At 35.1% G+C, this 17584-nt stretch overlaps 1 protein-coding gene across 1 annotated transcript in view; it reads left to right on the forward strand.

Annotated features, from left to right (window-relative positions):
- Positions 1-17584, forward strand: part of LAMA3 (laminin subunit alpha 3) — a 309755-nt gene that overhangs the window by 169088 nt on the left and 123083 nt on the right. The window contains 2 exon segments of the mRNA XM_074276692.1: positions 4711-4871; positions 10574-10682. Of these exon segments, the coding sequence (XP_074132793.1) occupies positions 4711-4871; positions 10574-10682 (270 nt within the window).

Below are 17584 nucleotides of genomic sequence, written 5' to 3' on the forward strand. Positions count from 1 at the left end.
TTTTCTTTGGATTTAGGTTAAGCACCTCCACCCTAATGTAAGAGGGAAACTATATGTTGCAGTTCCTTCCACCAATTTAGAATGTCATGTCTGGAGGATATTATCCTGTTCCTCCTGACCTTCACACCCATTGGTTTTAAAGTAATATTCTCTCTTCATTCTCTCAATCCCTTTCCCCCCACAATTCAGGCCTCGGAGATGCTATCTAAAAGATAGTATATATAACACCTAAAAGACTTCTGGAAAAGGTGGACTTTCACATTAGGGGCCCTTAAACTGCCTAGTAGTGCCTCTCCTTCCCCTTAGGCTAAGGAATTAACAATCTGTAATGGCTAAATTCCTCTTGCTCACATCTGTGCAGCTAAACCACAGGGTTGATTAGTTCCCGGCTTAGAGTACAGGTTGACACCCATCTCTGACTTTTTTCTTTCCATGAGTTCCTTGATCCTACAGCATTGTACTCACAGATTTTTAAATGTTATTTATTTAAGGTTTGAGATACCACGTATGGCATGATTAAAATTCTATCCCTTTATTTATATTGCTTTTTTGGTGTTCATTATTTTAAATTGTTGGGGAGAAAAGTTCCATTGGGAATAAGTGAAAGAATACATTATGAGTACAATCACATTGACTACATTAGGGACTATATCATCATAATGCTCATTCTGGGCATTTGTGTGACTTTTGACTTCATTTACTATTTTAGTTAATCTTATCTGTAAAATGAAGTGATTAGATGAATTTATTTTATTTATTTATTTTTTGTATAAGCAATGGGGATTAAGTGATTTGCTCAGAGTCATACAACTAATAAATGTTGGAGTTTAGATTTGAACTCAGGTCCTCCTGACTCCAATGCAGGGACTTTAATCAATGTGCCACCTCACTGACCACCTTTTAAAAATTTACTTATTTTTAACGTTTTATTTGACAGTTAGGGGTGTGATTGCCTTATTTGGGTATCACAGACCCCCTTTGGCAGTCTTAGAAAGTCTATTCTCAAAATAATGTTTTTAAAAGCAAAAAATGAGATATATAAGATTTCAAAAGAAACTAATTATATTCAAATAGGATTATCAAAATAGTTTATAAAACAAGTTCTCAGACCTCCAGGTTTAAGAAGCTCCAAGTTAAACTATTTCTGAGGTCCTTTTATTTCTGTTTCTGTGATATCTTGTATATAGAGACTATACATTATGATTTTTTAAAAATATTTTTTTAAAAGACTCATTTCCATGCTCTCCAAGCAGCTGGGATCTGTTGGTCATGGCAGATCTTCCAGGATATGGGGCTAGTGATTCATTAGGAAGTGTTCCTTCCTCTGATTCAGCATTGTGTTAATTCCTCAGCTTTATGGAAGGCAGTCCTTTGCTGCTGGAGCTAGAGAGTAAAGAGGATGAATATTGATTTTTGGATAATGCATAAAATTCACATTTGGGATTCTGGCTATTAGAATTTCCCCATTATAAAGGTGCTGCTTTTTCTGTATTTCAGGCGAAATAGCTACTATTTGCCATCCAGAAATTTATAGTCATAATCTTAGAGCTGGGAAAACAGCTCATAAGTTATTTAGTCCAAACTGCCTTCCAATATTCCACTGGTAATCAACCTTTGCTTGAACATTTCTAATGCTGGCCCTCTCAAAAAAATTCCAGATAGCTTTTTTTTTTTTTTTTTTTTTTGGTCCAGACCAGCTCTAGGTACTAGAAAACTGCTTTTTATTTTGAAACAAAACTCAATATAAACTCCCTGAAACTTCCAACCATAGATCCTATGTCTGTCTTTTGGTCAGGGATCAATCGACTGAGGTCTAAATCTTATTTTTGAATGGCCTATGAGACAATTAAAAATGTAAAAACCAAAACAAAATATCTATATTTGGAGTTTATCATATAAAAACAATCAATTGGATGAATTGGACTCCATGGTTCTAGTTTGACCCTTTGTGCTAGAGCTATACAGAGTTAATTTAGTACTTCTTCCTCATAACAGTCCCTAGGCTTATAGAATCATAGATTTCAATTTGGAAGGGACTTTAGAAGACACTGAATTAAGTTTCCTCATTTGTAAAATGAGGAAACCAAGACTTAGTGAGGTTAAGTGACTTAGCCTGAGTCACACAGCTAGTAAATCTCTCAAATACTCAGAGCATGATCACATCTCTTTAAGTCTTTTCTAGAGATTACACATCCCTAAATTACTCCCATAAGAATGAACTTGATCACAGTTCCCATTTGTACAGCACTTGAAAGTTTACAAAGTGTTCTTTACAATGTGGATTCCAGATCTTACTGTCCTGCTCATACTTCTATGAACACTCAATGCTTGTCAATATTTTTCAAAATATGGTACCTAAGGCTTAGAGAGGCAATAGCAGTACTTTGGGTGGCAGCGTAGAGTATGATGGAATTATAACTTCATAGAATTGGAGATTTAGAACTGTAAAGGAGATCTTAGAGATCACTGAATCCAGTCCCCCTCTCCCTACCACATACACTTTCCTTCAATCTGAATGCTGTGCTTTTATTGCTATTGCCTTAAAACCTGGGTTTATATTCTCCCTGACAGATCCTAGCAGTAAGAACATGGGCAAGGAAACTTTCAATGTCCTCAGGCAACTATCAGAGATTAACAACTACAGATAAGGTATTGGATGGCCAGTCTGCATTCATGAATGGACTTTCCATGCTAGGAGGTCCCCATATGAATGAAATCATAGTTCCAGACCCCCTCCCAAATGGGGGTCCCAAATGCTCCCAAATGATCTAAAAAGGTCATGTTAAGTTTTAGAAGTCTCTTAGCAGTATTTGCTCAAAGCCTTATTAGGTATCATTTAATATATCCCTTTGCCCCAAAATGTCTCCTTCTACATGAACTGTTATCAAGTCAGATCTTCTCAATCACTGACTTTTTGAAACTAAATAATTTTGAATACCAAGTCTGTCATCATGTTAACCTTTTCTTCTAATTTTGTTTCTTTGCAAATTTAATAAAAGCATATCATCTATGAAGAGCGTTATGGAATTCCATAAGAATAGGGATTTTTATCCTAGGATTTATGAAGTTGTTGTTTTTAAATATGTTAATAACTTTATTTCAATGTAATTGTTTTTCTTGATAATCTTATGTATTTCATTTTATGTTTTTAAAAGCATCATTCTGGGAAGGGATCCTTAGGCTTCATCAGGAGAGATTCATGACAGGTTAAGAGCCTTCAGCCTAGAGACCTCCATGTAGATTCACACTGATTTCATTTACAATTCTTCTGGTATAAAATAAACAATTTTGTCACAAGAGATGGCCTTTTGGGTAGGATAGTAAGAAGGATATATTTGGAAAATAACACGATATAAAACCAAAAGACACCTATAAAAATAACAGGAAGTTTTAAAAATAAATATAATACATGATTAATGATAATAGAAAAAATAAAAGATGAAATGTGCCCTTTTTCTTACTCTTTGTCCAAATTTCTAAAATCCCATTATTTTTAGCCATTTCATATATAGCAAATATTTCCAAGAAGCCATTAAAAAGATATCCTATGGAGATTACATTAAGGAAAGTAATAAAAAGCTATGGTAGACCCAGTGGTCAATATTAATTTCCCCCAGAAATAATTTCAAGAATTCACTGGCAGTTGTTACAAATAATAACTCAAATAAAGGCAGAGCATTACCAGAACATTTAAGGAGGTAGCACAGTGAATAGAGTACCCAGCCTGAAGTCAACAATATCCATCTTCTTGAGTTCAAATCCAGCTTCAGATACTTATTAATTGTGTGGATCCTAGGAAAGTCATTTAACCCTGTTTCCTCATCTATAAAAAGAGCTGGAGAAGGAAATGACAACCCACTCTAAACTTTTGCCAAGAAATCTCCAAATAGGGTCATTAAAACTCAGACCTCACTGAAAAACAACTGAACTGGAAAGACATGACCAGGGATCAGGCTCCTGGAAGATAACATTGGGAGTAAAGTTAGATTTAACTGGTGACCACTTGGAGCCATTAAGTAGAACCAGGGGTGGTACAGAAGGCTGAGAACTATAGTTCTGGTACAGGCTCAACTACACCTGAAGTCTGTCACAGCACTGAACCAATCCCCAGGACATTCTTTTACTCTTGGGTTATAAAGGTTTCTTGTGACTAGAGAAATAACATAGCTAGATTTGGTGTCGGGAAGATCTGAATTTGAATTCTGCTGCACACATACTAGCTGTATGACCCTGGGCAAATCACAAAAGAGCTCTCAACCTCAGTTTCCTCATCTGAAAAGGGAAGATAATAATAACCTGGGAGAGTTGTAAAGATTAAATGAGATATGAGGTGCTTTACTGACCTTTAAAGGATTATTTAAATGCTAGCTAACTCCCCTCTCCCCTTTTTTGGAATCCTTTTGAGCAGAACCTTAAGAAGAATATACTCCCTTCACACAATGGCACTTTAAAAAAATTCTTATTTTGATTTTGAGTTCCAAATTATCTCTTTCCTTTCACCCTCTTCTCTACCCATTGATAAAGCAAGAAATATGATACCCATTACATAGGTAAAATCATCCAGATGTATTTCTTCATACTCATGTATAATGGAATTTTTTTAACATTTCTGAGATGCTCTAATAACTTTGTCTACTCAATAAAAATGGAAAAGTCTCCTGTATGTGTTATATTGTGGTAATTCTCCGTTTCCATTAACTCCTTCTATAGATTGAGTTGCATCTGACCCTGAGCATTCCTCAAGTTGACCACTATGTGATAGTTCTTGAATATACCAATGAAGACCCTCAGCTCTATGTTGCTGATGTGCTTGTCAACACCCCAAGTCCTTCACCAACAGGTCGAGTGAACATATATAGCTGTAAATACAGGTAACCAGCTTTTTCACTCATGAGTGGAATGCAGATAAAAGTTTTCTTACTTGTAGGCAATTTTATTTATATTTTGGTAGGACAGATGTATTTCACTTTTGACAAAGATCTTACTTTTTTTTTAATGAATCACATCATATCTTGTCTGTTTTCATGTCATTTAAAAAATTCATTTATACCCCCAGCTATGGTACAATTTACACATTCAAATGGGTTAAGAAATCTGCTTGGTGGTGCAGTGATTACAGCGTGCATGTCCTTCAGTCAGAAACATCTAAATTCAAATCCAGCTTCAAACAATTGGTAGCTATGTGATCCTGGCCAAGCACCTTAATTTCTTTGCCTCAGGTATAGGGATAATAGTATAAATGTTATTTATTTATTATTATTATTTTAAAGCTGGATAGACCAAATTCTGTAGAATTATGAGGCAAAGTCATAGAAAAAAAGGATCATGACTAGAATATGATCTCTTACTGTACTGTCTAAGCTTCTTGAAGGAATCTATTCTATCTTATGTCAATTGTGTTTCTCGAATAAGCCTTGCACTAGTATTGAGTAATCACTTAACATATCTTGTTTTATGTTTTAGAAAAGATATTTGCCTCCCCTTCAAAGAAGGTTCTTCCATATATGAATTTGTGTTGTACCTTTCAGAATAGGGGGTTGGTTATACCCTCAAGCACAAAATACTTTGCTATGTATTTTTAAACTAAACACTGAATACAGAAACCACATTTCCAAAAGATTTAATAGTTCAAATCTTCATCTTACTAAAAAAATTTCTTTTTTATTAAAATATTACATCTCAAGACTGTGTGCAAATTATTATGGGAAAGTTAAAGCTTTCATTATAAAAGTAGAATTCAGATTATTTCCACATGGGCCAAATTAGATAGATAATTGAAAACCACTGGGGTCCAAGGCTACCTTTCTGGCTCTCAAGATTGCTAATAATAAGTGGAACATTGCATTGAGTTTCATAATCTCTTTCATAACTTTCTACCTTTTATTAACTCTACTATTCATTTTGTCATCTGCTGAACCCAAGAGGCTGTAAAGGGCCTGGAAGCAAATGTTGTAAAGGGAAAAGAACTGAACATTGAGAAATTTGACAACTCTTCCAGACTTTGTGGCTAGTTGGCCACGTGACCTAACCCAAGGCAATTGACCTCTTTGGGTATTAGTTTCCTTATCTATAAAACATCCCAATCAGGGTAACTCTAAATTCAATATCCTTTTGTTATGTTTCTATAATGAGGAAGAATAAACAGTTGTACATCATTATGGAAGGAGACATCAGAGGAGCCAAAGTTGTGAGATACAATATAATGCAGTAGAAAGTGTACCTCATTTGGGATCAGGAGAACTGAATTCAAATCTCAGCCCTGGCATTTATTAGCTATGTGACTGACAAATTAATGTCAAGTCAAGTAATCTCTCTAATCTCCATTTCTTATCTGAAAAAATATATGTGGCCACACTTCTCTTACTACCTACCTTACCATGTTTCCATGACAAAACCATTCTATTAACCTTAAAATATTATACATCTTGAGCCATTAATATTATTTATCAGAATATGAACTACTATTATAATTTCCTGAAAGTAGACTTTGTGGGAGGTCATGCTAGAAAAATCACTTAGACACTGAGCACCTAGTGGGAAAGGAAATAGACTTGGACAAGGAGAGAGTAAATGGAGGAGAGGAAAGAAATATGGAGGAGAAACAATATGCTGCAGAGATGGACCACTTTGCTCACTTCTCAGTGATGTAGAGAGTTGGTGTGCCCACTGACTTTGTCTTGCTTTCCTGTGGGGATTATGGGTGACTTTAATCATTCACAATTCCAAAACTCTACCATCCATGATCTATTCCAATTCTATTCTATGACTCTCCTACTATGAGAAGGATGGTTAAAGTTCTGAAGTTAATATCAGGGAAACCTAGATTCAAATCTCAATTCTGATACTCATAAGCAATGTGAGCAATTTAACCTCTGTACCTCAAGTATCTCCCTAGGACTTGCCTAAGAAGTTAAAGATTAGTTGTGAGCTGTGTTCATAGAGAAATTTCCAAATAAAGAACCTCCCCTGATGATGAAATCATAGATCTTTCATGTATGGGCAGGGTGCTATACTAAGCACTAAGAACACAGCTAGAATATGAAGATGACTAGCTATCCAGAGATTCTGTCATCAAAGTCCTAATTCCTGCAGGTTTTATTAATCTCTAAGCATAAGCCCACCAATTGACTGTGTCATCTGAAGATTTTCCTAGCTGAGGTCAGAGAAGTTCATTAGTAAAAGGCTAAATTATTTTTAATTTCAGTGAAACCATCTAACACAGGGATTCTTAAACTTTTCCCACTCATAACTCCTTGCCCAAGAAATTTTTACACAACCCTAGGTTTATAGGAAAATTAAAAAGATACCCAAATCAATTATTTACTAGTAATAAACCATAATAATCCCATGACCCCCACATTCAATTATACATTCATTTATGGAATTGTGAACAACAGCTTAAGAAGCTTTGATCTAGGCAATACGTTTACTCTTCATTAATTTTTTTTTATCCCACTAATAATTGGGGAGATCAGGAATTTTAACTGCAAGTAACTGATGGAACCATTTAAAAATCCTTTTTTGTTGTTGTTGTTCAGTTGTATTTGATTCTCAATAACTCCATTTTGGGGATTTCTTGGCAGAGGTATTGGATTGCTTTGCCTTTTCCCTCTCCAGCTCAGACTCAGGAACTCAGGTTCAAACTTAGATAAGTCTTCCTGATTCCAAGTAAGTGGCTTGGAATTTCACCACCTTGATGCCCCAGACAATAATTTTACTCCTCCCTAATTGATTTTTTGACCCATTAATAATTAGGGAGATCAGGAAAGGCTACTGTTGAAAAGGCAATCCTTAAAGAGTACTTTCAAGAAAGCTAGGGATTCTTGGAAGAGTAGGAAGAGGTGAGAACATCAGGGACACAGAGGTGATATATGGGGAACCCTAATTCTACCAATATCACCAGATTAGAGAGAAAATGAGAAGGAATAATATAATGATCAGTCTATAAAGTTGGGTTAGAGTCCAGCTATAAAGGACTCTAAATGGCAAACCAAGAAGTTTTTATTTTATCCTCGAGGTAAAATAATAAGTCACCTTACTATTATTATTTCATGAGTAAAGGGGGAACATCTGGATTTAAGAAATATTAATTTAGTAAGTATATAGAACAGAAATGTCAGACATGAGGGGGAACTAGATTAAAGCGCCTTTGGGAAACATTTAACAAAGTAAATAAAAATACTATACAACATAGATAATGTTAATTTGTTTTGGATTTTTTTTTCTGTCAATATGTAGCCACAAGGATTCTTCTGTACTGTTCTTTCTCTTGAGTTTGACATCACTGATTCAAAGAACGTAATAGGGTGGAGGTTTGAGACTGGGAAGCTAAATAAGAGGCTATTGCAGTAGTGGAGTTACTGAGGGTGAGAGGGAGTGGGGATGAGGAATGGAGAGACTGAACTTGTCATTGGGAAGACATGAATCTAGAGTAGTCACAACCTCAATACCCTAGTCTTTAAGATGAGAGGATTAGATTCAAAAGCCTCTTCTAGCTCTATATCTGTCATCCTGTAGATGTGAGAAATTTGGAGGAAGTAGAATGGATAGGACATGGCAAAGAATGAATGTGGGGAGAGTGAGGAGTTAATGATAATTTTGAGGAGACCATTATGCTGAAATGAAGTTTAAATTTTAATAAAGTTAAAGTTAAGTTTTTCACTTGGGTTAAAAAAAAATCATCTTGACCAGTAAAAGGTGAGTAAGACACAGCTAGACAGAGGTTTGTCTGAAAAAGTTAAGAGCATTTTTTCATAGCTGGCAAATGAAAGCTCAGACTGAGTCAATAGCGTGAAAAGACAACTAAGAAGATATCCCAATTTCAAACTGCTTTAAGAAAGGCAGAGCATCTAGGAGTAGGAAGGTGATTGTCAGACCATTTGCAAAGTGTGTTAAGGTTTCAGTACCCCTGTTAGCAAGAACACTGAGACTCTCCTAAGGAAGGCAGCCACATTAATGAAGGACCATGGGTTCATGCTCTATGAAGTTTGTTTGAAAGACCCAGGCCATCAGAAGGGAGAGTTATTAGCTCTGTTCGGCTTGGTCCCAGTACTCAAAACCCAGGAACCTACAGGTAGAAATTTCTAGAAGGCTAATTTAGTCTTAATGAAAGGAACAATTATGTAATCAGTGCTTTCCAGGAGCAGCCTACATTGCCTTGGCAGGGATTTGCATCCCCTCCCTGAATACTTTCTACCCAAGGCCAGTTAACAATTATTTAGGTTTTTATAGAAGAGATTTATATTCAGTCTCTAAGGATCCATAAAACTCAGAATACTTCTGATTCCTGGCATCATCAGTAAAGATTTCATGACCTTCTTACAAATCACTGAACCCCAAAATGGGTGAGTCTATTTGAACAATGAAGGTGTTCATTGGGGTGAGATAATTTCTCCCATCCCTTTCAGCTTTAACTGATTCATCCTCTCAGCCTATCACCAAGTGTGAATACCTACAAGGTCAATCTTATAAGTAAGTTCTTGGGAAGTCCGGACAGGACAACAACCATTACCATCTTCTCAAATGATCTTGCAATGGTGCTTAAAGTTCCATCATTAGTTATTCCTTTGGATTAAGGATTCATGTTTTAAAAGGTGTAAATCCTTTTGTAGATTGATAAATTACATCTTATCACTTTGAGAAAAAGGAAGATATAGCCAGAGAGCTGGCCACAGAATCAGGAAATTTCAGCTTTCCGGTTCCAAGGCCTGAGTGTCAAGTCATTTAACTTTTATTGCCCCAGGAAACATTCTAAGACTACATGTTATAGGGCAAGTAGTGATCTGCTCAGACAGAAGTATTACCTCACCAGGAGTTCCTTATAAAAAACCACAAGTTCATTTCCTTAAAAAAAAAAAAAAATCCATCATTTACTAGACTTTACCATCTATTCTCATTCAAATACCTAAAAAATAACTGTATTTGTTAGTTGTAATTCTCTCATTCCATTCACTTCTTGCCTTCATAGTAATCTGGCTTCCTACCTCATGTTGCAACTGAAACTGGTTTCCAGAACCATTAATTAATTAATTAAGATCACTAAATTTTCTGGCCCTTTTTCAGTGAATAAAGTCAGGAAGACGAGTTCAAATCCAAACTCAGACACTTATTAGCCGTATGACCTTGGACAAGTCACTGAACCCTATTTACCTCAGTTTCTTTACCTGTAAAATGAGCTGGAAAAGGAAATAACAAACCATTCCACTATCTTTATCAAGAAAACTCTCAAAATTCACAGAGAATTGGACACAATTGAAAATGACTAAACAACAACAATGTGATTCTTTCTTGATCCTCAGCCTTCTTGACTGCAGCTTCCTATAGTATTTGATACTGTTGCCCACCTCTTCCTTCTCTGGGCTTTTCTCTTAAAACTTAGTTCAGCCCCATTAGTCTGAATAGTCTCTCTCAGTCTCCTTTTGTTGGATCATAATATACAAACCTCATCCTATACTAGGCTCTCTTCTAATTTTTTTCTCCATGCTTTCATTTGGTGACCATTAACTGCCTTAATGAGAGGAGAAAAATGAACAAAATTCTAGGAGATGAGAGTTTGAATTCTGTTCTCTTTCAGCTTTCTCTGTCGGAGTTTTGTGGTGGATGATCTGAATCGTGTTGCTGTGTTTGAACTCTTAGCAGATGCAAGGATCCAGTTAAAAGCACACTTCGCCCGTTTTCTTCTAGTATGTAATTTACCTATTGTTTTCTTATTTCATGAAAAGAATATTAAGCAGTAAATAAGAGTGAGAAAGAACTAAATTATATGCACCTAGGTGGTGAAAACACTGGAGTTCTAGACCTAGAATCAAGGAGACCCAAGTTCATATTTGAGCTACTGTACTATTTGAATGCCTCTGTCTTCCTTAGTTTTCTCAACTGTAAAATGGGGATTAGACTAGCATCTATCTTCTATGGTAATTATAAGGGAAAATTGAGATAAAATTTGTAAAAATACTTTGTGAATCTTAAGATACCATATATCATTATTTAATTGGTTTCATTACTTCAAACGCTTCCAAATTCTAATCCCTTAAAGGGACCTGTATGTGCAAAAATGTGGAAGTTCTTTTTATAGTGGCAAGAAACTGGAAACTGAGTGAATGCCCATCATCAATTGGAGAATGGCTGAATAAGTTATGGTATATGAATATTATGGAATATTATTGTTCTATGAGAAATGATCAGCAGATTAATTTCAGAAAGGCCTGGAGAGATTTACATGAACTGATGCTATGTGAAATGAGCAGAACCAGGAGATCATTATATATGGCAACAGCAAGATTATACAATGAGCAATTCTGATGGACATGGCTCTCTTCAACAATGAGATGATTCAGGCTAGTTTAATGATTTTGTGATGAAGAGAGCCACCTACACCTAGAGAGAGACTGTGGGAACTGAGTGTGGATCACAAGATAGCATTTTCACCTTTTTTGTTGTTGTTTACTTGCATTTTATTTTCTTTATCATTATTTTCCTTTTTGATCTGATTTTTCTTGTGCAAAAAGATAATTGTATAAATATATATACATATATTGAATTTAACATATATTTTAACATGTTTTATATATATTGGATTATTTGCCATCTAGGGGAGGGGTGAGGAGAAGGAGGAGAAAATTTGAAACACAAGGTTTTGCAAGGGTCAATGTTGAAAAATTATCCATGCATATGTTTTAAAAATAAAAAGCTTTAATAAAAAAAATTCTAATCAATTCTCAACACAAATGCCAAAGTGATTTTTCTGAAGGACAGTCATATCCGTGAACTGTGGTGTATTCTTTTTGCTTATAGGATCCAACATAAACTCATTATTATTGGTTCAAAGCAATGTGCTTCATACAAAGATAATAATAGTATTTATATATTGCTGTAAGGTTTGCAGAGCATTTTACAAAAATGACTTCATTATATCCTGATTACTGTTGTAATTGGAATCTAATAAAAGGGTGAACTGAGGCAGCTGTCTGAACAAGATTTATTAGCAGAAGTTTGCTACTTGTCAAATGGCTTGTCTCCATTAATGCCAAAGACCCCTGAAAAAAAAGGATAATTTCTCTTATATAGATTTTGGGAAGTAAGAATAAAGAATAATACAGGATAGATGACATCATGGGATTAAGGACAATATGATTAGTTATAGAGCTGAGACGTAAGGAACAGCATGATTGATTGAAAGATCGTTGATGAAGGTTAGCCACAAAACTCCCTTCCCATTTCTCTCATAAGATGAAAAGCACTCTTTGTTTGAGTCCAGGTGTGAGATAGTGGCCCAGACTTGTGTACAGCAAATGAGACATCCTTGAAGGATAGCTTGGTAGTAGAAAGATATCAGGCCCAACTCTTTTTCTGTTCACACACATTTCCCAAGGTCAGCAAAATTTTTTGAAGCAGTAATAAATATATTCTTAAACTTAACTCATTACAGGCTATCAGAACTTTGAGTTAAGTTCAGAGGCAAAAAAAAACCAAACAAAAAAACAAACAAACAAAAAAAACTTGTTAAACAGATATAGGACAAAATCGATTAATGTAAATAGGATCAATAAACAGGATCAATTTTAATCTCATTACAAGTCCGTTAGGGGGGCAGCTAGGTGGCGCAGTGGATAGAGCACCAGCCCTGAATTCAGGAGGACCCGAGTTCAAATCTGACCTCAGACACTTGACACTTCCTAGCTGTGTGACCCTGGGCAAGTCACTTAACCCCAGCCTCAGGGAAAAAAACAAACAAAACAAACAAATAAACAAAAAAACCAAATCTGTTAGGGAGATGCTATTATTATTCCTATTTTATGGATAATGAAACTGAGAAACAGGGTGAGTGATTTGTCCAATGTACCATAGCTGAAGCTGGTCAGCATCTATGGCTCCAAGTCCAACAAGGTCCATTTGACCTTGGGCAAGACACTCAATTGCTCAGTGCCTAATAAAAATTTCTTTAAAAAGCTGTATTATCCCTAGACTGATAAAATCATAGATCTAGAACAATAGCAGCAGCCAACTACATAAATTGACACTAAACACTCATATTTGGCAGGATTACCAAGGTCTAGTATGATATTTTCAGTATCATATTAAAAGAGGACAGCTCTTTTAGTGTTGAAAACAAAGAAAAACAAAGTTAATGGGATGGGGGTTGAAAGAATGTGAGGAAAGAGTGGTCAAGAACATTGACAAGCTCTTAGGGAATAGGAGTTTTGCCAAAGGATCAGAAATTTCTCTTGATTCATCATTTAAACAATCCCAATTAAGAATTCTGTCTAAACAATTCCAATAGACTTCGAATAAAAAATGCCATCACACCCAGAGAGAACTATGGAGATTGAATGTAGATTGAAGCATAGTACTTTCACTTTTTTTGTTTCTTTCTCATGTTCCCCCCTCCTTAGTCTGATTTTTGCCTGCACAACATGACAAATATGGAAATATGTTTAAAAGAATTGTACAAAAAAAAAAAATAAAAGAATTGTACATATTTAACCTATATTGCTTGCTATATTAGAAAGGGAGAAGGTAAGGGAGAGAGGAAAAAAATTTATTACTGAATATTGAAAAGTATTTTTGCATGCCTTCGAAAAAATAAAATATTATTGGAGAAAAAAAGAATTCTGCCCATAGTTGGATTGCCTGATCATTCTATTGTAGAATGTTTGAGAATATTTCAAAGCAAGCAAACAAACAAACAAAAAAACATCAGGCAGTATTATTACTTTCTAATGGTCCAGAAGCCCTGAATTACTGTCACTGTCCTCCTTGCTAGCTGGAGATTACTAGCTCTTCTATTGAGTTTTGATAAATGTATTTTAAGAAACCTTTTGGCTTACTTTGTAGTGAGAAAAAAGTTTTTTTCTATTAAAAACCCATTGTTAAATTATGATACAGGCTGTTCTTCTGTTTCCTCACTTTCGTCCAGCTCTTATAAAAAGTCATGTCTAAAAGACATGATTGATTGATGAGATTGCCCTAATTCTCTGGGAACAAGCTCTGAGATCTTAACAGGACCCCACCCAAGAGGAGACCTTACTTCTGTTTGGAGTGTAAACAGAATTTGGTCTGGACGAGTTCTTGCCCCAAGAAGAACAGCCCCTAGTCCTTGTACCTTCCATTAGAATTTAGGGTGACTTATAAAGAAGAAACTCAATCAGATGGGTCTGCATGAAGATGAATTCCCCTGTCCAGATTGCTAGAGGCAACTATCATGATCAAGCCATATTCTCAGCAGCAGGATGTGAAGATTTTTAATCTACCTCCTTATTAAATGCCAACTAATCAGGGTTGATTTTTCACTTGTCAAGTGCATTCCCTTTCAAAACATTTTTAAGGCTTTCAGACTTCCCATGATTTTGTTTTTGTTTTTCTGAGAGAAATTATGGACCATCAATCACTAGTCTAGTTAATAAATTGATCATTAATTACCCAGAACCTTTGCCTCTCAGGTTTTTCATTCATCACTATTGTAATACTTGGGATACTAAGAAATCTATTTGCTTCTCCCATCAGTCCCCCTCCCTCAGTACGTATATTTTGTTCTCATATTTTGGTGGTATGGAATCTTTCTTATATGTTCATTTAATCTTATTATATTTGAAGAACTTTGAAAACTGTTCTTTTTAATATCTTGCCAATCTCAGCATTTAGTATGTTGTACTACAAATAGTGAACTTCCACTCAATAAATGAAGCCAACTGATTGACTTCTATTTCCCCATGACTATTAAAGTACAGCAAGTTCTTGATCCTGAAGGCATAGTTATAGTGTAGTGGAAAGAATGGTGTCCTGTAACTCAAATCCTGCCTCTGATACTAATAAGCTATGTGATTCATAAATGAATTAAGCACCTGGGCACTTAACACCTCTGGACCTCAGGTTCTTTCTCTCTCTTTCTCTCTTTCTCTCTTTCTCTCTCTTTCTCTCTTTCTCTCTTTCTCTCTCTGTCTCTCTCTCTTTTTCTCTCTTTCTCTCTCTTCCTCTCTCTCTTCCTCTCTTTCTTTCTTTCTTTCTTTCTTTCTTTCTTTCTTTCTTTCTTTCTTTCTTTCTTTCTTTCTTTCTTTCTTTCTTTCTTTCTTTCTTTCTTTCTTTCTTTCTTTCTTTCTTTCTTTCTTTCTTTCTTTCTTTCTTTCTTTCTTTCTTTCTTTCTTTCTTTCTTTCTTTCTTTCTTTCTTTCTTTCTTTCTTTCTTCTTCTGCAATTGGGGTTAAGTGACTTGCCCAGGATCACACAACTAGGAAGTATTAAGTGTCTGAGACCAGATTTGAACTCAGGTCCTCCTGACTTCATGTGCCTCAGTTTCTTAACCTATAAAATGGGCATTATAATACTTGTGGTAGCTATCTTCCAGCATTGTGAAGATCAAATGCTTTCCAAACCTAATATTTCAATGTAATTGTCAGGTACTATTATCTGCTCTAGCAGAATAGAATTATACAGACATTAGACTGGGCTTTAAAATACCATAGTATTTACATCTAAATTATTTTCATTTTAAGTGTATTGTTGTGACTGGCCCAATTTGGGTCTTGGTAAAGGTATTGGAATGATTTGTCATTTCCTTCATTAGATCATTTTACACATGAGGAAAATGAGTCAAGCAGAGTTAAATGACTTGCTCAGGATCACACAGCTAATAATTATCTGAGGCTAGATTTGAACTCAGGAAGATGAGTGTTCCTGACTCCAGGCCCAGAATTCTATCCATTACAACACCCAGCTGCCTTAACATTGTAAGCGTACCGCCTTTATTTAATGTAGCTATGTTTTAATGTTTTGAGTATTCTTATGCAGCAAAGAAAATAATAAAACCATTCTAAAACTCATGGCTGTTGAGTTTCTCCATTCTAATTCATACAGTCCCTATTCTCTGGATAATCCAGGGAATTAACTTCCCCATTTTTCATACTAAGAAAAAGGACTAATTCAAATCAGAGGTTTGGAACAGAAAAATAAAGATTGATTTTAGAATTTATTTTTCTAGTTCTTGGAGCCTTGGGAATTAACTGTCTGGTGAATTAACTTCCTCATTTTTCCTACAAAGAAAAAAGACCAGATTAAATCAAAGGGCTCTCTAGTTAAACCCTATGATTCATACCTTACTTGGAGCAAGAAGGTAAGAGTTTTGAAGTTTATTTTTCTTAGTTCCTGGGAACTAGAGACAACAAATGTATACTAGTTAAACAATTTAGGTGACAATATCTATCAGAACTTGATAGTAAATTATTCAGAGCTTGAGTAATCTGCCTATGAAATATTATAGAACCCCAAAGTATTGGAATGCCAAAACATTAGGAATTTCCTTGGGTTCACCTTTTATCCATAACTTTTCTTGTTCCAGCATTGACTCACCATGTAACCTTACACAAAATTAGTTGATTTCTCTAGGATTTAGGCTCTTGTAAAGTAGGCGAGATTATTCCTAAGATTTCTTCTAGCTCTAATTTTCTCTGTTCTTCCATATTTAGTCTTTCATCAAATCTTATATCCACTGTGCCACCTCACTGTCTGAACTACCCTATACTTATACCAAATATAATTGGGTTTCTACTTCTCAAGACAGACATTTCATTCTAGTCTTGGGTCAGTCTCCTCACTTGAGTAGGAATATGTTTTTGTACTTGTCTTATCTCTCCCCTCATGGAATATTCTTTTTCTTCCTTTCATCCCCCTGTTAAGTTTTATCATTAATCCCTCTTGCCTTGTGAAATCTATATTATTCTATACCTGTCAATATATTCTTTTTATTCAACTGCTAAAACTAATAAGGTTTTAATTTGTTATTCTTTCCCATCACTTTTTCTTTGATTAATATCTATTATTGACCAAATTAGTCAGGTAGCTTGGTGATGCAATAGGTAAAGGACTGGATTTGGAGTCAGGACTATGGTTCTACATGATATATTCTTTTCAGACCCACAGTACTTAACAGATTTAATAGACTGAATCACGCAATTAAACACCTAATTAAACATAATGTATTATGTTATTCTCAGTTTCACATAGTTTTCTTATCCCTCCCCCTCCAAGTAGGTTGTTGAATTTATATTTCTGATTTATATTTCTATTTCTCCTAGAGCACCCAACATAATGTGGGATAATAATAGAATCATGAGTTTATAGCTAGAAAAAAGCTTAGATTTGGTCTTGTCAAAACTCTTTACAGGAAAATCTAAAGAGATTAAATGACCCAAGTTTCATGGGTGTTTGAATTAGGATTCATCAGAAGATTCTCAGACTCCCATTCTAATACTTCTCCCATCATCCTGTGGCACTGTGCACTCTGACCAAATTCAATTATTACCTGCTGATTGGTCTTATCTCATTGACCTTAATGTTTCACCTTCTAATCTACCCTGTATCATATAGTTGAACTAATTTTCCTAAAACATCATTTTCATCTTGTTTTTTCATTGCTTCAAAACTTATTAATAAGTTTCTTTCATAAGAAAATTTTCCTTGCAAAAAAAATGAACAACAGCAAAAAAACAAACAAACAAGCAAAAAATTGAGCACAAGCTCAGGACTCAAGAGGACCTGAATTTAAATCTGATCTCAGACATTTGACATAAGCAATCCCTTGGGCAAGTCACTTA

The sequence above is a fragment of the Sminthopsis crassicaudata genome, chromosome 1, assembly GCF_048593235.1.
Source record: "Sminthopsis crassicaudata isolate SCR6 chromosome 1, ASM4859323v1, whole genome shotgun sequence".
NCBI classification, from domain to species: domain Eukaryota; kingdom Metazoa; phylum Chordata; class Mammalia; order Dasyuromorphia; family Dasyuridae; genus Sminthopsis; species Sminthopsis crassicaudata.